A 23,431-nucleotide genomic window follows, 5' to 3' on the forward strand; every position below is an offset into this window, starting at 1 on the left:
TGATGATCATAAACGGCCAAAAGCACAACATGAAAAGGTGATGGGAAATACACTGTGGCTGTCTCGCACTTGCCTCCTGCTGCATTAGAAAGTACATTGCTTTAAAAATAAGCCCATCTCTTTTTAATCTCAGATATGAAAATGCATTTCACCTAAAGGCATTTTATGGTGCCATTCTGGAAAATGTCTGCAAGCCCTCTTAAAGGTGGGAGGGAAGCTATTCAGTAATTGAGAAGGTCCGTTGGAGAATGCCTTTCTTTACCAATCTGAGAGAGGGAACATGAATGGTTAAGAGGATTGTCTTGAAAATAAAATCAGTGGGCAGAAAGCCATTGAAAAGTAGACTTTAATGCTCAGGACAAAAGAGTTGGATTCTTCCTGCCAATATACTCATGCCATTAAGAGCTTTCACATCATAAATACATTTGTAACTAAGGCTTTCCACCCTCCGTGCAATTTTTTTTTCAATACCTTGGTTGCATTTCTTATTATCATTAATAAGTTGAAGGTATCTCTCACATCATACTCCCCAAAACAAGTAGAGGAGGCAGTTGGCTATAGTTGAAAATATTGCCCAAGGCCAAACAGTCTTAGGAAATAATAATATCCCATAGATATAATATGTGTTTATTATATCCCATAGATATAATAAACCAATTATTATTTAATACTAGCTCATAACCCGGCGTTGCCTGGGTATTTATTTATCCTAATCCTGTATTAGACAGGAAAAGGAATGAATTATATCTATAGTGTCACGTGACATACACACACACTGTGTTCCCCCTGCCTCCCCTGAGCATGCATGCACAACCCTCTGCCCCCCATTTTGGACCTATGCCTACCTGCAGCCTCCTGGGAGCAAAAATGGGCCACGGGGGGCTCCTCACGCTGCACCCCCCTGTGCTAGTCCCACACCCTGCACATGCGTGTGTGATCCCGTGTATGCATGTTCCCCCGTGCACATGCATGTGTGTCTCCTGCATGCACCTCCCCCCCCCCCGGGCGAGGCAGAGACTTGAAAATCAACTAGCCGGCGGGGAGGGACATGCACATGCGCAATGCAGCTGATCTGGAGCGATGGCTCTCATGCCTGCAGAGAGGGCTACACACACACACACACACACACCAAGGGGTGTTAGGGGTGTCTTACCCCCACAGTATTTTTTTCCAGAGAATAAGTCATCTGTGTACCAAGTTTGGTTGAAATTGCTCGAGGTGTTCCAGAGTTATACTGGAAAACACACACACACACACACACACACACACACATACAGAGCCATTTAACTATTTATAGATATATTTAAAGACTTTTTGCTACTTACATTATTGGTAATAGAAAAATGCTTTTTTTTCCTCTTGGTCATATACAGCTCATAAGCTTATAGTTGCATAGTACAGTAGTTCTCAGCTTAGGACCAGTCACTTAGCGGAACGCCCCCCCCCCCAAATTCTTATGATCCAATTTTGAATGTTCGTGCACGCAGTCACACACACACACTCCTCCTCCTCATCATCATCAACATCATCATCTCATCATTACACTTTGGGCTCATGGCAACCAGCAACAAGTCTTTACAGCTATTTATAGCATCCTGTGGTCACATGACCATGATTGTTGGTACTTTTTTCAGTTTCCATCATTTACTTCCGGTTTCCACCTATTGTGATTAGATAGATTCCCTTAATAACTGTGCTGTTCACTTAATGACCATGTCATTCACATAAAAAATGCTACAAAATTATCATAAAATTGGGTCCGGTCGCATATAACTTGCTTTATGCCTGCAACAATTTATGACCATAATTGTGGCCTTAATGTCATCCCTAATGTGAGGACTGCCTATAATTGCAATTAATGCTGGGCAGAGAACTTTAATATTGCTTTTACAGTTTTTATTTCAAATGTTTCTCCTTTGCACATTCCTGACCCCCCCCCCAGCCCAAATATATTCAAACACTATTCATGTTGGACTGTGGCCCTACATATGCCTTGCAGAATTCAGTGCTGCTTGTGATATTTGCTCTAAAAGAGAGAAAGACCTTTTCCCCCCCCCAAAGATAATTATCTAAATGTCACAATTGAAATGGAGGAAAGTGCAAAGAACTCATATCTTGCCTATTTTGAATCATCACCTTGTCTTCCCCCATCCAAAAAGCTATTTGTAGTAGCCACCACTCTACTTCTTCTTAGAATGTGTAATCCTCCTTTGTCAGGATCATATTCTATGCATGTAGCCCGGTGGATGGTGATTCATACAAGGTTATGTCAAACTAAATTTATTACGGCTGTTAAATTTAACAACAGAATTGTCTGGGGTAAAGCATAGGACTTGGAGGTGAGGCAGAGAATGCTCAGGGAAATGGAGCATCTTGCTAAGGCCACATTACAGTGACTTCCTTTGGTGGAACAGAAAAACAAAACATTGCAAGCCCGTTGAAATGAGGCACATTCAGCATGCAAACTCAGAGCTTGCCACGGAGACAATCAGCAGAGGAAGGCACAAAAAGCCAGAACATTTCAAAGGCTTACATTATGCTGAAATCCATACTCCAGAGTGCTTCATTAAACTGACCTCTTTTGGCTTCTGAATTTTGCATTTCTTTTTTTTTCTTGTTCCACATCTGCCAGTGTGTCTCAACCTCCTAATATATTCTTGATGTTTTCTTTGTTTTTTCTTTAAATATATATTTGTGTGTGTGTGTGCTCTGTTTTTTTTTAAAGGCACATTAAATGTTTATTTGCGGTTAAAAAGTCAGACTTCATCAGAAAATCCATTCTGGTCTACAAGTGGGAACAAAGGACAACATTGGTTTCAAGCCCGTGTAAATATACATCCAAATTCATCATTTCAGGTAAGAATAGATGATGGCTGTCCCATAAAAGGGATCAAAACACTACCAATAATCATAGTTCCACCATATTTCTTAATGAAAAAACGATTTTCTATTTTATGCACATGTGATTTGTAAGAAATCTGTAAAGTTGCACGAGATGCCGCCACTGTGTGCAACTGCCGCATTGTAATAAATACAGTAAAATGTATTGTTAATGTTGTGAAACCAAAAATGTATGTTCACAGCAGCAACAAAACCTCAATAAATTCCCAGTATTTCTATTTACATAATCTTTTTTCGTGAAGAATTCCAAAATAGAGAAAACTTCAATCAATGCCGCCTGCTCTCTGATGACATATAAAGATAGGTCTTTTATCAAGGCCTCTGTGCCAGACAAAGTTGATGGGGCCCATGATGGATTTTAAAGATAAGCACTGACACATTGAAATTGGGATTTTATCAGGATCTGTTCGGTCTAGAGAACTGTGAATCTGTTGACATTTGTGCTTATCCGATGAGATGTACTGTCAAAATTGTCTTCGGCAAATCTATCAAATTTGATTTCATTCAGGGTGGTTGTTGGGTATTTTTGTTTCTTTCATTTTTCCGGTCTATTTCCACATCAGGTTTTGGTAAAAAAAAATCCCCAGAACATCTGTATGTAGTTTGGGCTCTCCTCTCCCATAAATATGTGTTTTTTTGCATATACTTTTCATTGTCTATTCCTTTTGGAAAACGATTTCCCCAAATGTAAAGCATTTTTGTGCACCCATTCCCTAATAGGAATATATTTCAATGCATTATCAGAGTTGCAATTCAGAAAGGTATAAACTTAAGACTATAAGGGTATATAGATCTGAGACATATCAACTGAGTAAATGTACATTAAGTGCAGTCTAAATGAGCTTCTCCCTACCCTCTTGCAGTTAAGTGCTATCAGGCCTTGGTTCACCTAGCAAAACTGGATCTTCCAAAACAGGAGTGATAAGTAATCCATCTAAGTAACATTTCTATGCCAGCACCCCACAGTTCAGGAAGTTGGAGCAAAATACTCATTCAAAATAAGGCAGATAATGATAGGAGCAGCAGATAGTCTCACTGTCACTCCCTGGACTGACTTGGAAACATCTACCAGGAATATCTCCAGTAATTGCAGCATCTTTAGCATTCTTTTTTCTCTTACTTTTTAACATCATTTTTCTCCTCCGTCATTTTCTCTCTCTCAGAGAATGTTAATCAGACACATATATTCAGCAAATGCTGCTACTGTTGTTGTTGTTGTTGTTGTTGTTGTTATTGTTGTTATAATATCTTTTATTCATTAAATATAAAACTCAGTCAACTGAACATTTAAAAATGTATCACAAATATTGTTGACTGCCACTGATGGTTGATACGGATTGCTGCTAGCATCCTTGGTATCAACCAAGTATCTTCTTAAAATGTACAATGTTCTGAGTAGTGCAGCTTTTTGCAATGCCACTGGTGTTATTGCAGGAAGCTGCAATTTCTTGATGTATTTTGTAAAAGTCTTGGACATGGTACCAAGTGCCCCCCACTCCCTCCCCCCAATGACAATGGGTATCACTATTACATCTTTCATCCATAATCGTGTAGTTTCGATGGTCAGGTTGCGATATTTTGTGATTTTTTCCAGTTCTTTTTCTTCTACTCCGGCATCTCCTGGTATAGCGATATCAATAAACTGTACTGGCCCTCAACAACTGTGATATCTGGATGATGATGATGATTCATTGCAGTCAGCCAGATGTTCAGACTGGGTTTGGCATTTTTGTCTACCTATCGAGTCCTTACCAAGGACCTGGGATAGGCAAATCTGGGTGTTTGGCAGCATTATAGATATCGTTGCAGGATGGAAACAGTTCCAAGTAAAGCTGCCTTCTGCAATTGACTGATGGCAAATTTGTCAATTCCTATGATGTGCTCCAGTTGTATATTATTATTAATATTATTATTCAGGTAATCTTCAATTTATGACCACAATTGGGATTGGGATGCAGTAGTAAGTCATTGTGGTTGTCACTTGTGGTTGACTGCTTTTACAGCTGCCATTAAGTAAGTCATGTAGGCCAAAGGACAAATCAGGTGATCATTAATCAAATCCATTCTCCAAAATGCATGTTTTTCTTTTTTGTTTGAAACTTGTAAGAAATTGGAAATTTTAAAAAAAACCATAGCAAATTGCACTCGCATGACTGTGGAACATGCAACCGGTTATAAATGCCAGCCAGTTGTCATGTGTCCAAAATATGGTCACGCCACTATGATGGGCATGACATTTAATGACAGCCAGAAATGCTATACAGTTCTTCAGAAGGTTCTTGGATGAGAAGCAAAATGTCCTCAAGGAAGAAAATCCAGTTGCCTTTTGAAAAAAGCACCTTCGGGTTAACTGAGATTCTCCATAGATATATACAATCCAAAAAACACCATTTCCGAGGTCATTTACTGACAAATTGTAAATTAAGGACTGCCTATATACACTATGGTTGGTTGCCCAGCCAACCAGAGGTTGAGACTGCATCAGTGGTGGGTTCCGGATCCTGTTGCAACTGGCCTGGTGTCCTCCACATGAACGTGTGCGGCGCGTGCGTCTTACTAACCAGCGACACCTCCGTAAGCCTCTGCGATGCTCCAGCTGCTCGGGGGAGAGTTGTGGAGGTGCTGTACGCGCCATGCATGTGGAAGAAAGCGCCAAAGGGTTTAAAGACAGGTAATGAGTGCGGATGGGTGGGCCCTCTGGAGCACCATACCGGAACGGTACTCGATGTGCCGGGCAGGCTCCGGTACGCTTGTACCAGGGCGTACCGCCTGCAACCCTCCACTGGACTGCATTTGGCATTTTATTCACCTTATTAATATTATTATTGTTGTTGTTGTTGTTGTTGTTGTTGTTGTTGTTGGGGTACGCTATTAGATTCACAGTCAAGGACAGGTGAAAACATAATAATGCAAGTCCTAGCCAAGATCCATACAATTATTAAGGTAGCATCTGACGATACAGCCAATTCCAAGCTGGGCATTTTTTTGTAAAATTAGGGTGCTCAGGGTAAAATTAGGGTAAATTCAGAATTTGAAAATATTGAGGAATCCCTATAGTTATAGGCACCATCATGATTGGTATAAAAACTGATTTCTTTTTCCATAAGCATTCAATTTCAAAATGCAAGTCCCAATATTTCATAATTCTTTGGGTTTTGCTTCTTCTGAACCCTAGCATCCCCTGATACAGTTATGAATCAGATTTTCCTTCTTTTCAATGACTGTTGTTACCTTATGAGCAAGGTCCCTTTCCATTTGGATGTCAATGTCCAATAAGAATTTAAACCACTCATTTCCCAAATCCTTCTCAACTTGATGGTCCCATTGATTCTTGATACATTAGCTCTTGATACAAAAACTTGATTATAACCAGTTTGATGACAGAGTTACCAAAATTATTCATTGGAAATCATAATAATAATTCAATTCTGTTCTACATAGCTGGATTGAAAAAAGGGTCAATTTTTGGGGAATCAGCAAAAACATTTGGCAATGTATGAATACTTCAATGAAGGGTTGCCAAATGAATCCAATGACTAATGGGCAAGGAGTTAGGAAAAGTTGAAATTACGTGGGGTTTTTTTTCCAAGGTGACTCATTATAACCTTTACTCTTTATACTATCAATAGTTCCACTGATATCAATTTTGAACAAGGCAAACTGTCGTTTGATGAATTGGCAAAAAAGGAGTAAAAATTTCACATTTACTTTATATGGATGACTTAAAACCTATTTGGAAAAATAAAGGTGGAATTGGATTCCTTGCTAAAAAGCACAAAAGAATTCAGCAAAAATATTGGAATGTAATTTGGCATTGACATAATCATAAATTCAAATCCTAATGTCTGGCAAACTTTCCAATGAGTAATTTTGGTAACTCGGTCATCACATTGGTTATAATCAATTTGTGAAATTTTGTTGCAGCCACTGATCAAATGGCCATTTGTTTCATCAGTTTTACCCCAAAGATAACAAATTGATTGTTACATAATGAATTCTTGCGTTCATGGAATTAGTCGGCAGAGTTTGTTCTTGAGCTGCTAAAATAATGCTTTCAGTTTCTTTCTTTAACAGGCTTGATCTGAATCAGATCCACATGGGATTTTTAATCAGCTTTTCCTTCTATATCTTCAAGTATTGACCATGCAATGGCTTGTTCTTCCAATTAACAAAATGGTTTTCAATTTCTATATCTGCCCTTCACCTTTGTTGTTTTTAAAACCCTTCTTTGATTGAATTCCTTTAATAATGGTTCTTTGCTTTTCTTAATATAGCCATTCTAGTCATGTTTTTTTCTTTCTCCAGAGTTTGTTGCACGTATAAGAATCTTCTGTCCGTTGGCTCTTGGCAAATATAGCCAATCTTTGTTGCTTTTGGGGTGAAAAGCATTTGATATTAGTTTTCTTGTTTTCTGCTCCACGTTATTAAGTTCCATCTGGATCCAATCAACTATTCCTGCTCTATATCATATAATGGGACTAACCAGATAGCTTTATTGATGTTTCCAGAATTTAGGTTTATTTCAAAAAAATTCAGAGTTGTTTAATATATCAGGCAGAAGTACTTCCCTCTGTAATAAGTCAAAAGTTTATAAAACTCCCAGATATCTATAGCCTTCTTTTGGTGCCTACTGGCCTTATCGTATCTTTATTATCAAGTTACAATCCATCATCTTCATCAATTTTGCCTGCCTTTATGATTATGTCAATACTAAATTGCATTCCAGTATTTTTGCTGAATTCTTTTGTGCTTTTTTAAGCAAGGAATCCAATTCCGCCTTCATTTTTCCAAATAGGTTTTCAGTCATTCATATAAAGCAAATGTGAACATTTTACTCCTTTTTTTTGCCAATTCATCAAACCACAGTTTGCCTTGTTCAAAATTGATATCAGTGGAACTATTGGTAGTATAAAGAATAAAGGTTATAATGAGTCACCTTGGAAAAAAACCCACATTTAATTTCAACTTCTCTAACGCCTTGCCCATTAGCCATTCCTTTGCCAACCCTTCATTGAAGTATTCATAAATTGCCAATGTTTTTGCTGATTAAAAAAAAAAATGAGTCTTTTTTCAATCCAGCTATGTCAAACAGAATTGAATTATTATTATGATTTGTCACACAGACAGCCAGATGTTTAGAGTGGCTTTGGCATTTTTATCCACCTATTCAGTCATATTTATCTGAAGGGAGACCTCTAGAGGACTATGACATTCAAAGTCTGAAATTACCTACTGATACTACTAGGAAGTCCTAACAAAATCCTGCCTCTTTATACTGTAAATTCTCTGAGAAATAAATCACCCTAATTCTGATATGCTTCTTTGTGTCCATACAGTTTTCCTGCAATTCAGTTGCTGGCCTTTTGCTTGAATGAGCATCCTGACTGAAATACTGTTTTTTTTGTCAGTCCGGGAACAAAATGCAGATCCATTTCCAAAATCAGTGCTATTGCTTAAGGTCATATTATCCATTTTAAAATGCAAATTAGTGCAGCTCAAAAAAAGTGTTGGTGGGAAAGAATGGATTAAAAATATAATTTATCCATCAATCTATATGCTGAGCACCATTTCCAGAGTGCCATTATGAGACAAATGTTGCTTCCTGAGATTCCTCTATAAGCAGGGATTTTTCAGATTCCGCCCCCCCCCCCTCGCTTCCTCTACATCATCTCTAACAGCTCAAGCCAAGTTGTGCAAAATCCCTCCCCCCCGCTCCCCAGTTTTTGCTGCTTAAGAACTGCTCAACTAGAATCTGTATCCTAAATGAGCTGAAACATGGACGGATCTCTATTACAGTGGCATTCCAACCATCGCTGCCAGAACATGAGAAAAGAAAAATCAACCGAGGGACATGCGTAGTTATGTAAATCAGAAAACATAAAAGCCACTTCTGAACCGAGCTGATGAAAGTTTCAGCTTATGATTAAAAAGATGTTCCCTATAGCTAACAAAAGAAGTGGAGGAAAGGGAAGTTGGGGAAGATGCTGCTTCAGAAAATGAAGAGGATAAAAAGAAAAGAAATCCTCATGTTTGCTTCCCTTTAGAATAAATTGGGTCCAGCTCAACTCTTAAAACTCCCTATAATAGAAAACACGATATACTGATTTAGATCCCGGTTTCCTTTCCTGGTTCTTTTTCCTCTACCCTCCATCCATATCCCTTCCCTCCAAAAAATGTTTTGGGGATAATCTGGAGAAACTTTGGATCACTTGCAATTATTAAGCTCAAACCTTGAGCTACAAATAACAAAGGAAAGCTTGATCAGGGGCCTGTGGTGCAAGCAAGGGAGTCCTCTGATCTTTGGCAGCAAAAATCATTTAGAGCCAAAGACTCCAGGACTCTTCCTGAAAATGACACTCTAGCCAGCCAAAGAAGCCCTATGACTCCCTTCTCACTTTCCAAGCGTAGTGGGTAAGTATTGTTAATACCATTGTTATTGTTAATATTGTTGACACGTGATGGGGGACGGGTGAAATCCAGCAGGTTCTGACAGGTTCTGGAGAACCGGTAGTGGAAATTCAGAGAACCGGCAAATGCCACCTCTGGCTGGCCCCAGAATGGGCTGGGAATGGAGATTTTGCAGTATCTTTCCCCTGCCACGCCCACCAAGCCACACCCACCAAGCCACACCATACCCACCAAGCTATGTCCACAGAACCGGTAATTTTTAAAAAATTGAATTTATGTATGTATGTATGTATGTATGTATGTATGTATGTATATGTATATGTATATATGTGTGTGTGTGTGTATGTGTATGTGTATGTGTATATATATTCTAAAGAAGGGCAGGCTAAGCATAAATAATGATAGAGCTCAAGATGGAAGGGATCATCTTGAAAAAAGAGCTGTCCAATGGTTGTTCACCATACTACCTTCAGTCCAAAAACTGTACCCCTCTCTCATTTAATTATCTTTATTGTAAGTAACAGCAAGATTTGGGACAACCATTCATTCATTCATTCATTCATTCATTCATTTATTATATTTATATGCCGTCCTTTTCCCCCGAAGGGGACTCAGGGCGGCTGACAAATCAAATCTGGGAAAGGGGGGGGGGGTACAGACAAAAAATAAAAAACAAACACGACAATACACAATTTAAAACACACAACAGTCATACCATTCGAGACGGGGGCAACAGCTCTTTAGCCCCAGGCCTGTCGGAACAGCCAGGTTTTAACGGCTTTGCGGAAGGCCTGGAGGGTGGTGAGGGTTCAGATCTCCACGGGGAGTTTGTTCCAGAGGGTCGGAGCAGCCACAGAGAAGGCTCTCCTCCGGGTAGTCACCAGTCGACACTGGCCGGCGGATGGAATTCAGAGGAGGCCTAATCTGTGGGATCTAATCGGTCTAGTGGAGGTAATTGGCAGCAGGCGGTCTCTCAAGTACCCAGGTCCAATACCATGGAGGGCTTTATAAGTGACGACTAGCGCCTTGAAGAGTATCCGGAGACCAATAGGCAGCCAGTGCAGCTCATGGAGGATAGATGTTACGTGGGTGAGCCGAGGTGCACCCACGATCGCTCGCGCGGCTGCATTCTGGACAAGCTGAAGTCTCCGAATGCTCTTCAAGGGCTGCCCCATGTAGAGCACGTTGCAGTAGTCTAGTCTAGAGGTCACAAGGGCACAACCAGATCTACTTCTTCAGAGCTGCCTCTTGCCTTTCCCACTTCGGTTTCTTATGTAAAACTCATGATTAATTTTCCCAGAGTTATATTTCCCATATGTGAGCTACTGCATTGGAGTTTTCATGTCAGAAAAAAAAAAGACAGAGAAAGAGGGAAGAGAATTATATTGGCAGTTTTGCTAACAAATTGGTCTGTAGAGTTTTCTCCCCAGGAACTCCTGATTCTGCAAAGTTCCTTACAAGTGCATCGATCAGAACCGGGGCTCTGTACAATATCCCTCTGGAGTTGGGGACAATGTGTGCATTCATTTTGCTGTTTTGACTGCTGTTGTTTGTGGGTTGGTTTCTGTTTTTGTTTGCAAAGACAAGTAGCTTTACATTCCTTCCTTACCCTGGGGAATAGCTAATTGGGTACATGTACAATAGAAATTAGATGGACAAATAGCATGCACAATGTTTTGCCAGGAAAATGGTTATTGTACATCCCATTGGGGAAATTTTGCATCACTCAAAAATATCCTTAATTCCCTCCACACTTAGCGGGGTTGATTTATCACCCTTGTATTGGCCTGAGGCCTTAATTTATTTCATTCTTAGATGTAACTGAGGTAGGATTTGACTTCAATAAGAATTTGCCACCTTTCATGTCCTTAAAATTTCTAGACTCAACCGTATATAGGATGTGGAGTAATTATAAATTGAAAATGCCCCTAAGGAAGTTTAAAGTGCATTTTCCTCAGCACCACTGGATTAATTGGATCCTCTCCCGCTAACTTCATCTATGAGGTGAAGCAGGGCTTTTAATTCACGGATATTAACTTTTATGATTCGTTATCTATTAAATACAGTATATATTTAGTATTTAGAGTATTGGTGTAGTGATTAAAACAACAGGCTAGAAACCAGGTGAGTGTGAGTTCTAGTCAGTGGTGGGATTCAAAACTTTTTACTACCAGTTCTGTGGGTGTGGCTTGTTGGGCATGGCGTGGCTTGGTGGGTGTGGCTTGGTGGGCATGGCAGGGGAAGGATACTGTAAAATCTCCATTCCCTCCCCACTCCAGGGGAAGGTTACTGCAAAATCCCCATTTCCTCCCGATCAGCTGGGACTGAGGAGGCAGAGAATAGATGGGGACAGGGCCAGTCAGAGGTGGTATTTACCAGTTCTCCGAGCTACTCAAAATTTCCACTACCGGTTCCCCAGAACTGGTCAGAACCTACTGAATACCACCTCTAGTTCTAATCCTGTGTTAGGCACAAAACCAGATGGGTGACCTTGGGGGTCACATTCTCTCAGCCTCAGAAGTAGTCAATGCAAATCACTTCTGAAATTTTGCCAATAAAACTACAGGAATTTATCTAGGCATTTTCCAGGAAGGCATGCATGCGCGGACACACGATATAGATACAGGTGTTCTATTTCAACAATGAAGTTGAAATAGATCATTCAGCTTCTTTGTGGTCATCTAGAATTTGGATTTTTGCATTCCAGAACTGGTTTCAAGACTACATTCATTTTCTCAGTTCTTTCACTTTCTTCAATGAAGTAGCCTTAACTTTGTTCTCTTTTGAGCCACGAGCAAGGCTACATTTCAGCGCTAGTCCTGCAAACCCATAAATTCTTTTCAGCCTATTGAACATTGGCTTAAAATTAGAATAAGAATTTGGCTGGAACCTGAAATTTGATGGCGTTTATGTCCACTAAATAGTCTATCATCTCTGCTACATTCAGTCAGAGCCGAGGTGGCGCAGTGGTTAGAGTGCAGCACTGCAGGCTACTTCAGCTGACTGCAGTTCTGCAGTTTGACTGTTCAAATCTCACCGGCTCAGGGTTGACTCAGCCTTCCATCCTTCCGAGGTGGGTAAAATGAGGACCTGGATTGTTGTTGGGGGCAATATAATGACTCTGTAAACCGCTTAGAGAGGGCTGAAAGCCCTATGAAGCGGTATACAAGTCTAACTACTATTGCTATTGCTATTAAAAGCAATAAGCAGCTACAGACAATTTGTAGTTGCTCTATTATAGCCTGTAGGACAGGAGTGTCAAACTCAAGGCCCAGGGGCCAGATCCGGCCCATGGAATGCTTAGATCTGGCCCACAGGGCTACCCTAGAAACAGCAAAGAACCAGCCACCGGTGCCTCAGCCAGCAAAAATGGAGCTTGGGAGGGCCGTGTACGACCCTCCCATGCTCGTTTTCAGATGTGATGGCCTCCTGCTGCCCTCTGCCAGCAAAAACAGAGATTGGGGGCAGGTCAGCTCAGGATCCCATTTTCACTAGCAGAGCCATTGGGCCACCACAGATACCCCAACATGAGCGACTTCAAGATGGCCATGGCCACCCTGGCCATGCCCACTGTCCCTCAAGGTCAAAAACAACCCTGATGCAGCCCTCAATGAAATCAAGTTTGACACCCCTGCTGTAGGCAAATATTTCCCTTTTACTGAATCTTAAAATAACACAAATTGCAAATTCAAATCGAATCATACTCTCTTCAGATATCAATTCTCCAGTTCAAATGGATCAGAGTGATTTGCACAGGTATGGTAGATGAACAGATTGCAAGAAGTCAGAGAAAAGTCACTCAGTATATACCCTTAACAATAAACTATTGCTTGTTTTGAATGTTGAATGTTTTTTTTAAACAGCATAGACACTTGAGGGTGAGGACCAACAGTGTGAAATGGTCATAAGAAAGTTGAACTAAAGAATAGTTAAAAGAGATACTATGTGTAAGATTCATCAACCATTTGATTGATATATAATAGACCCAAAAAACTAATCGCATGATGAAAAAGATTCCGTATTTGGCAAATATTTTTTTTCCTTTCTGTTATCTGTTTTCTTCGTGATGGAAACTGTTTTACATCCACAATCCATAGAGTCAAATAACAGCTTTGTAATGTGTTAATCACTTTATTTGAGTTCTTGATCAAAGCACTTTTTTGATGAAATGAAATTGCTGCTTAACCATCGTTTTGGACTTTATATTGCTCACCAAAGCATTTATTCTTTGCTCATGAATTTAAAAAGGTCTTACAGTTGCCAGGAACATATGCAAGTGATTGCCAAATATTTCCTGGAACAGATATGCCATGTTTGTCTCCAGCTGAGATGTATGAATAGGTAAAAATCAATTCTGTCTTTCCTCCTGGTGTTTTCTTTTTAAAGTAGAAATATTGATGGCCTACCAGTCTTTTTTTACCATCTTAGACTGAGATGCATAGTAATAAAAAAATGCAAATCTCTCTGATATTGTTCTTTGATATTTAAGATTTCTCTGATGTAGATGTTTTGATGCACATTCCCTTGATGTCGGTTATTTGTTTTTCAGCATACTTTTCAAGTAGTTGTTAGTGAGGAGTCTTGTTATGGATTTCAGATAATTTGAGTTGTCAAATAGCATCCAAAAGTAAATTAGAGTCCGAGGCAAAGGATTCCTCAAAGTTCCAATTTATTAAGAGAGCCATGTTGGCACATCTGGAAAAACCCGAATCTGAAAGCTTCCAGGTTTTCCCACCCAACTGAAAGTTTAAGATCCTGCCCCTTCACCCACAAGTCCATCACATGGTCCAATATTCCACTGCCATACTGGTAGCTTCCACCCATCCAGTTGTGGCCAGGTATGGAGACAAAGGTTGACCTTGGTTTTCTACCCAACTCTGTACAATCCCCCCTCCCATTTTCCCACAATAGAAAATGCATAATAGAATAATAGAAAGTGTGGCAGGCCTAAAGTCCAAAAAGGAAAAGATAGCTTGTAGGCCTGACATCAATTTTTGTGTGGTACTAGCGGGCTGGAGGAAGAAGTAGTAGAATGCATGGGCGTTTTGCATGGAGAAGAGCAAATGGCATCACACACAACATGATTAACATAACCTGCATGATTTGGGTATTGGCATGGATGATGTCACCATGTGTCACCATGATTTCTACCAAACATGTATGGTGAATCCTTTTCCCTCTCATCATTTGATTTAACGGTGATTGGGAATTAGACAGATTTTTCCAATTATTGTCAGCTGGAAACCTCCCTAATTTCCTAGAGGCCAGCTGATCAGGTTTGTGCAAGAGACATTTTTAGGGTACTTAATGTTTGTTTCCAAAGCCATACTCTTTACAGCAGATGACATTATCTGGCTCCTTCCTAGGTTTTACCATGCTACCGGTGAACAATCAGCAAAAAGTGACCACGTTCTGATTAGAACATGTGCTTAACTTTTATCAGAGCCTGGAAATAATTCAGCAGCGATACAGATCCACTGAAAATTCCATTGAATGAGTGCTCATCAATCTCTTTTTTTAAAAAAATGTTGAAAGTTTTAATAGCCATGATGAGTACTAAGAAAATGGACAGGAAAAAACAGATATAAAGAAAAACGCTAAAGAAAAAAGTAGAAAAATGAGGAAAAATATATATAATTTTTTTTTTTTGTTATTCTTCACAGCACATATTAGGACAGGTATATCTGGTCCATTTTGCAAGCTGGGACACAGCACCAAAATGGCTTTAATTGCACTTATCAATGAACCTTTTGAGGACTTGGGATTGAAGTAGTGCAACTATTCTCGCCATCCTAAGCCTCTCAGCGGCTTTTGATACCATTAGCCATGGTATCCTTATGGATCAGCCTCGGAGGTTAGGAGTGAAGGAAACTATGTTGTGTTGGTTCTTTTCTAAAGAAAATCAAACAAAGCATAGGTAAGATTAAAAGTGCAGACTACTATACAGTATAATGCAATCAATATGTAATGGAAAATAGTTTATAAACAGCAAATTAATCTTTTCCCATACAAGAATCATACAAGGTTGGAAGTAAACATGTAATTTGAATTTAGGATTTTAAAACTGTTGTAGTAGTTTCCAAACAAATATGACCATCTTCTTGGCTACACTCTCAACTCAATAAATCCAAAATTCATCATATGCCTCTAAATTTCAAGTATTCAATTCAACATGCATTGACTGATTGATTATGTGACATTAAGTTGTTTTGGACTTGTAGTGACTACATAGATTTTCTCCAAGATGATTTATGCTTGTGATGGCAAATCCACGGCATGTGTGCCAGAGGTGGCACACATAGCCCTCTCTGTGGGCATGTGCAACATCGCCAGCTCTCTTCTGGTTTTCAGCGTGTGCATATGCCATCTGGTCTTCGGCCGCACTGGAAACCTGAAGACCAGCTGGGCACTCGGTGCCAAAAAGGTTCGCCATCACTGATCTATGCCTAACCTGTTCTTTCATGTCTTCCAATGGTGCACCCATTATCTCTGTAAATGAGTCCATCTGTCTTTCTGCTGGCCATCCTTCTTCTCTTTCCTCTTTCCTCCTACTTTTCCAAAGAGCTTCTCTTGTGTCCAAAGTAGGTTAATTTCAACCTGGTCATTTGTGCTTCAAATGTGAATTCTGGGTTGATTTGTTCAATAATCCACTGATTTATTTTCCTGGCTAGTCCGTGATATTCTAAGGAATCTTCTTCAATACTGAAGTTCAAAGACATTAATACTCTTGCTTGACTTTTATGTAGTTTCAGAGGGGTACCAAAGCTTGCATAATCCTGATCTTAGTAGGCATATTTACTCAACTTTCTTTCGCTGTTTATACCAAAAATCAATCTATAAATCCACCTTTAAAGCCCCTTATGGTATGAGTCAAGTGTATTTGAGGAGCTCTCTTTCCTCAGTGAGATTGATCCACCCTTCTCACTCCAACAGAAAGGGATTCCTACATACCCCATCTGTCAGGCCCATTTTGGATTCCAGATAATTGTAGGGCCTACTCAGAGGCTCTGGGAGAGTGAAAAACGGGCCTCCCAGAAGTTTCGAAAGTCCGAAAATAGGTCCATTTCTGGCCTCTAGAGGGCTTCCAGAGCCTGGGGAGGGCGTTTTTGCCTCCCGGAGGCTCAAAGACACCTCCGGAGCCTTGGGAGGGCAAAAAAATGGGCCTCCTGGAAGTACCAGAAGTCCAGAAATGAGCCTATTTCTGGCCTTCAGAAGGCCTCTGGAGCCTGGGGAGGCCATTTTTGCCCTCTCAAGGCTCCGGAGGTGTCTTTAACCCAATGAAAGCCCACAGAGCCTGGGAAGGGCAAAAACACCCCCCACCCTTCTATGGTGCAGGAGGATGAGTAGGCCATACCCACCATGACCATGCCCACCCAAAAACTGGGCAGAGAATCGGTTGCTAACATTTTTCCATCCTATCTTATTGCTATTGGTAAGAAAAGAGAACCAGCAAAGCTTAGTTTGTCCTGCAAATGCAGCTGCTAGATTACTTGAATAAGCATTTTAGATGAATTCAGCTACTCTGTTCAGCCATGTATTGCTCCTATAGTATCTCTTCCTGGGTTTTTCTTTTTTTCTGACTTCACTCTTATTGAGAAACATGAAACAAATTTAGGGTTTGAAAATACTGAAAATAAAATCACTGTCAGCACAGCTGGGACATTCCGTTCTCTTATCGCCCCTGCTTCAGCCAACCTTCATTTTGCATTCTAGAGCTAAATGGGAAGGAACATAAACTTCCTAGTTAATTTTAAAGAGTGTGAATCAGAGTAAATCTCTGCAGCAAATTTGATCAGCACAAAAATTAAAACATTTGTATTGTGTCTTTGATATACTGGAAAACATCCTACATTTATTTTATGTTTTCCTTGCCCTCATGTCATCAGCAAGGGCTTTTCATCTAAAGGAGGCATATGAATGCTTTACAACAATCCCCGATTCAAAGCCAATGATAAATTCTAACAATAGCAGCCCCTATGGTAACTATTTAGTGCTTCTGGGAGACCATCAGTTTCATACAGATGAAAAGAGAGCAATTCAATGGCAGGGATGAAGCTTTTAATCAAACGAAATTTGGCATTTTGCAAAACATTAGATGTATTCTTTCTGGTCAACCACTGAAAGGTCATCAGCATTCCATGCAAGAAATGGAGTGCTAGTCACAGTATTGTGCAAAATTGTGAATAATTCTGGTTCATTAGGAATTTGCAGTTTGTAACTCGAGGATGAGCAATCGGTGGACCACAAATAGACTCTCTATTTTTTTCAAACTCCCTAGAACAAACCCAAACTTTTCCCCAAAACCATTTTGTAGCCGCTGATGTTTTCTTCTGTTAGTCTGGCTGAGACAGTCTAGAGAAGGGGTGTCAAACTCGATTTCATTGAGGGCCACATCAAGGTTATGTTTGACCTTGGAGGACCAGGGGGTGGGGCTGGCCAGGTCGAAGTCACTTGTGTCAGGAGTGCCAGTGGTAACCTGAGCCCTCTACCAGTAAAAACAGGCTCCCAAGCTCCGTTTTTGGCTGCAACTGAGTCCTGCATTCCTCTTCCAGTGAAAACAGAGCTCCGGAGGGCTACACGTAGCCCTCACGAGCTCTGTTTTCAGCTGTAGCTGCCTCCTACAACTCTCTGCCAGCAAAAATGGAACTTGGGAGGATCATGCATGGCCCTCCCGAGCTCCATTTTCACTGGCAGAGGCACTGCGGGCCGGTCCTTTGCTGTTTCCAGGTTGGCCCCACAGGCCAGATCTAAGCACCCTGCAGGCCAAATCTGACCCACAGGCCTTGAGTTTGACACCCCTGTTCTAGAGTAATGCTTGTCAAATTTAGCAACTCTAAGGTGTGCCAGTACGCCTATCTGGGTGATTCTAGGAGTTGAAGTTCACACATCTTAGAGTTGCTAAGGTTGACAGAGAGTCATTTGCTATCATGGATGCCTTAGATGAGGTAAGGAAATAAGGAGATATGGCTAGAAAACTAAGATTTGCTCATGACACCTTCAAGATGAAAGCAGATGCTTCTTGGCAGGGCCCAATTCCATCAGATCCACATACAAGGAAGCGGAGGTGCCCTCAGAAACGTGCTATGGAAAACCCCAAGATCTACCTGGCACTTTTCCCATATTTCCCAAATTCAAAAGAGGCTAAACCTTAAGTATGGGAAGACTTTGGGAATAGAAACAGCACTACTAAATTCCTGGAACTCCAATGTAGTACAAATACTTGCTGTATTATAGTGTGGAGAAGGGCTTATCTTTTCTTTTATTAGGTGCATCATGAATCCTAATTATTAGGGGCAGGCAAAGCAGTTTGTCCCTAAAGACCAATCTGTATGTTCTGCTTCCAGCTGTGCTTTGAACCCTCTTCTTGGAGTCATTGCTCATGGGTAGAACATATGATCTGCATGCAAAATGTTCCAAATGCAGTTACCATCCAGCATCTGACAGACATTAAAAATAAATATCTAAAAGTAGCAGACTATATAAGGCAGCTTCCTGTTAAATTACTTGAAATTAACTTATTTTAAGGCCTGAGATGCAAAGGTCCAAAAAGGTGAATTAGCAAAAAAAAGAGAAGTGACAGTAACCTCTAGAAAGCTGAAAGCCTTTCTAGAGCTATAGTTTGCTATTGCTCAACACTTGGAGGGAAGAAAAAATTAACCATTATTCTGTGTCCAACCCCATGATCTATTGAACCTTTAAAATTAAGAATCATGTCTCCCCAAATGTATATTTTTCCTCTTTCCTCACAATACCTTTTCTTTTTGTGATGTTCAATTACATGTTTGCTGGAAAAGTTTGTATATTTAAGAACTTTTGGGGTTGGATGGTCTGAAGACTGGAATTCAGTGCTTCAAATTTATAAAAAAAGATAATTTGATTGTTGGCATACCTGACAACTTAGGTCTGATGTGTATGATTACTTTTGAATGTCCAGCTTTCAAGTAGTGAACATCAAATATTCTGGAAATACCTCTCTGTTGTAAAAGATTTGTTATGTACCCAGCTATAGTTATAGCAAATTTTAGACACAAGATGAGAAATAGAATAGACTAATAGGGTTGGAAGGGACCTTGGAGGTCTTCTAGTCCAACCACTGCTTGAGCAGGAAACCCTACATCACTTCAGACAAATGTTTATCCAACATCTTCTTTAAAACTTCCAGTGTTGAGGCATTCACAACTTCTGGAGGCAAGTTGTTCCACTGATTAATTGTTCTCACTATCAGGAAGTTTCTCCTTAGTTCTAGGTTGCTTCTCTTCTTGATTAGTTTCCACCCATTGTTTCTTGTCCTACCCCCAGGTGCTTTGGAGAATAGTTTTACACCAGGGGTGGGTTTCTCGCCCCGTTCCAACCAGTTCGGTTGGAACGGGGCTGGCGGCGTCCTCGTGCACGCGCGCAGTGCACGCATGCGTACTAGCGTCTGTGCGATGCTCCAGCTGCTCCTGGAGGATCGCGCAGGCGCTGTATGCGTCCTGCGCATGCGTGGAAGCGCAGAACTCATCAAAACCGGGTAAGAAACGCGGGCGGGCGGACTCTTCGGCGTTCCCAGAAGTTATTTACTTCCGGGTTCGCCGACCAACCGGTTCGCGGGGACTGCCACGAACCGCCTGAAGCCCACCCCTGTTTTACACCCTCTTCTTTGTGACAGCCCCTGATACATTGGAAGGCTGCTATCATGTCTCCCCTAGTCCTTCTTTTAATTGAACTAGGCATGATGCCCAGTTCCTGCAGCCATACTCCATATGTTTTAGCCTCCAGTCCCCTAATCATCTTTGTTGCTCTTCTCTGCACTCTTTCTAGAGTCTCCACATCTTTTTTTACATTGTGGTGACCAAAACTGGATGCAGTATTCCAAGTGTGGCCTTACCAAGGCATTATAAAGTGGTATTAACACTTTCCTTGTTCTTGATTCTATCCCTCTGTTTATCCCTCTGTTTAGGAATAGTAAGAGAAGGTAGAACTCAAACTAAATGCCTTGAAAGATGGTCTGCATTGGTTCCAGCCAGTCACAAGGATTGCATACATTGCCATCCTTTGTGTGCCTAAAGAGGGTTCCAAGATCAGTTGGGATGGAAATTTTGGAATAATTTGAAAGAAGGAAGTTTAAAGTGATCCAAATGCTTGTTAAAAAAAAAGACAAAAAAATAAGAGGAGGTAGGAGTATCGAGTTATGCTCACTGCCTTATTTGTAATAATAATAATAAATGTGGAAAACTAACAAATGCAGACAGACAAACTGCTTTTGGAAATAATGATGCAATTTTTCATGTGAGATTTTACATCCTTAGGATTCTCAGTAGTACTGATCCCTTGTTGCATACCTTTTTCTATTTATGGTGCAAAACTATTTGAGATTCTAAGCTACCTTTAATCAAAGGGATGAACCAAGCCTTAGGCTTGTTTCAAAGTGACATTTGTGCTAGAACTGTTCATGTCTAGGCTACCACATCCAGATGTCCACTAGGTGCCAGCAAACTTTTTTTTTCTATATCTTTTTGTGGATATCTAGTGGTCATTCAGTATTTTGCAATAGAGATATGATGATCCATTTACTCACTTACCAGAATAATAGAGTTGGAAGGGACCCTGGAGGTCATCCAATCAAGCAGGAAATCCTATACCATTTCAGACAAATGGTTGTTCAATCTCTTTTTAAAAGCCTCCGGCGTTGGAGCATTCTTTAGGCAAGTCCTTTCTTCCTTCATTACTGACTTACTTAATTTTGTTTAAAAGATGAATCTGGTGTGCTCTTACCTTATTTCCCAAGTGTCTGAAAAACAGAAGTCTTTTGGACTCATCAGCTATGCCTGGAATTATGCTCCAAATTAGTGACATAATGGTATTTGGGAAGCTGTGAATGGGATTAAAAATTGTCCAATTGATTCCTCTGTCCTGTGTTAATTCTTTGTTAATACCAAATTATTCCCCATTTCATTTTATGGAATTATCCTCAGTGTTTAGTCAATTTAAACTGGAGAGGGGAAATCTCAGTTAATAGTTCAGCACAAATACCATTCCTGCATTGCTTAATTCCTGTTATCTCTGCAAAAATGCCTTTGAAGTTGTCACAGAATAATTTTTTTTGTGCCAGACTTGATGGGTACAACCATTAAACACATAAACTGACCATGTTGGAGTCCCATAGGGCATCGGGAAAAGGAATGTGCAGAAATGACATAATTTTGATCACAGCTAATCCAAAAATTTGCAGCAAATGTCTTATCCTTGCTTAAACAATTGAACTAAGAGGCAGGAAAGCAGAGGAATGGGACAACACATTGTGACCAACTCGCCAATTCACTGTGGTCAACTCACTGAGGGATAACTCACTGTGGGTCAACTTAACAATTCAGTTTAATTATTTAAAATAAATGAAAATAATATTTTTATTTTTGCCACTTGCATTTCATTTTGTCCCTCCTTTTGCATTCTTTCTTTAATTCTCCCATTCCACTATTTCTTTGATATTAGTGTAACTCTTGTCCCACAGTGAGTTGCCCTGTGGTTGAGTTGGCCCTTGTGAGCTGACCATGGTGAGTTGGCCATAGCAAATTGTCATAGACGTGGAAGGCAGCAGGGGGCCTGCAAACATTCCAGTTCAAGTCACTTCAGCATTAACTGGAATAAACCACTGTTAAGCTAACAAGCACTGGAGGCACCTGAGAGCATCCTGTGGATATTCTGACAATATGACTGGTCTCCGGATGCAATTCAAGGTGTTGGTCATTACCTTTAAAGCCCTACATGGCTTAGGACCAGCGTACCTGCGAGACCGCCTACTGCCACATACCTCCCAACAGCCAATAAGATCCCACAGGGTGGGCCTCCTTCGGATGCCATCAGCCAGTCAGTGCCGGCTGGTGGGCCCCCGGAGGAGAGCCTTCTCTGTGGTTGCTCCGACCCTTTGGAATCAGCTACCCTCAGGAGGTCCGGACCTTGCCCACTCTCATGACCTTCAAGAAGGCTGTTAAAACCTGGCTGTTCTGGCAGGCCTGGGGCTGTTGACCTTATTGAAAGGTCCAGCCCCGACTAGAACGAATGCGTGTTGTGAATTTTTAAATTATTTTTTTTATTTTTCTTTTTTTCCCTTTTTTTTTTTTCCCCCTTTCTCTTTGTAAGCCCCCCAGAGTCCTGCAGGATTGGGCGGCCTATAAATTCAATAAATAATAATAAATAATAATAATAATGACTGCTAATGGGCAGATTGATATTTGTGGAGTCCTTCATGCCCTCTGAGCTTGGTTATTTGCTTGTTAACTTTTACTTACCTGACTTAGGTAACATTTTCAATGGTCCTCGTTAAACATCTTCAAGCAAATAGCCAAGTTCAGAGAACACCTGATGAGACTAGTTGACAACTTTGTCCTACAAAATGTAGAGGAGGGAACTAGACAGTCAGCTATACTGGACTTCAGTCTTACCAGACAGCTCTTGCTAACAAAGATGAAATAATAGAAGGGGTTAAAGTTATGGGAACTTTGGGAGAGAGTAACCACATCATACTGGGATTCAACATAACGCAGGCACAAGTGAACGAAGTCAAACTAATATCTTAGACTTTAAGAGAGCTGATGTCAACAAACTAAAAGAGAGTTTAAGAAAGATTCCATGGATGGAAATATTAAAGGATCACTGATGTTTTCATGAAGACATTGAACAACTATTTGCCTGGAATGGTATAAGGCCATGATGGTGAACCTATGGCAGGCATTCCAGAGGTAGCACACAGAGCCCTCTCTGCTGGCACGTGCACCATCACCCCAGGTCAGATCTCTGTGGCATTTCTTTGGTGAGCTTCGATTTCCCTGCAAACAATGAAATAGAAGCTCACGAAATTACCTCTTGCGCGCTGCCACATCCCACCAGCCAACTGGTCTTTGGGTCTTTGCGGCACATGTTCATGTGCATGTCCATGCATGCACATGCAGACCTTTCCATGTGTGCATGCCCAGTTTGGGCACTCGGCATCTAAAAGGTTCACCATGACTGGTATAAGCTCTCCTGCTCAAGAAAAGGCACTGTTTGGTAAGGTATAAATGCTATAAAGACCCCGAGAAAAGCATTTGACAATTTTTACTTCTTTTATGACATCTTTAGAAAGTTTTTTTTTTCATTCTAGTGT

The 23,431-nt window shown here is 40.6% G+C and overlaps 1 protein-coding gene across 1 annotated transcript in view; it reads left to right on the plus strand.

The window, feature by feature from the left end:
- Positions 1-23,431, plus strand: part of MDGA2 (MAM domain containing glycosylphosphatidylinositol anchor 2) — a 583,552-nt gene that overhangs the window by 556,001 nt on the left and 4,120 nt on the right. The window contains exon 15 of the mRNA XM_087729069.1: positions 2,726-2,856. Coding sequence (XP_087585195.1) covers positions 2,726-2,856 — 131 coding nt within the window. The remainder of the gene's footprint in view (positions 1-2,725; positions 2,857-23,431) is intronic.

The sequence above is a fragment of the Thamnophis sirtalis genome, unplaced genomic scaffold, assembly GCF_051295495.1.
Source record: "Thamnophis sirtalis isolate CommonGarterSnake01/CBP01778 unplaced genomic scaffold, rThaSir2_p1.2 scaffold_1, whole genome shotgun sequence".
In the NCBI taxonomy this organism is placed as follows: domain Eukaryota; kingdom Metazoa; phylum Chordata; class Lepidosauria; order Squamata; family Natricidae; genus Thamnophis; species Thamnophis sirtalis.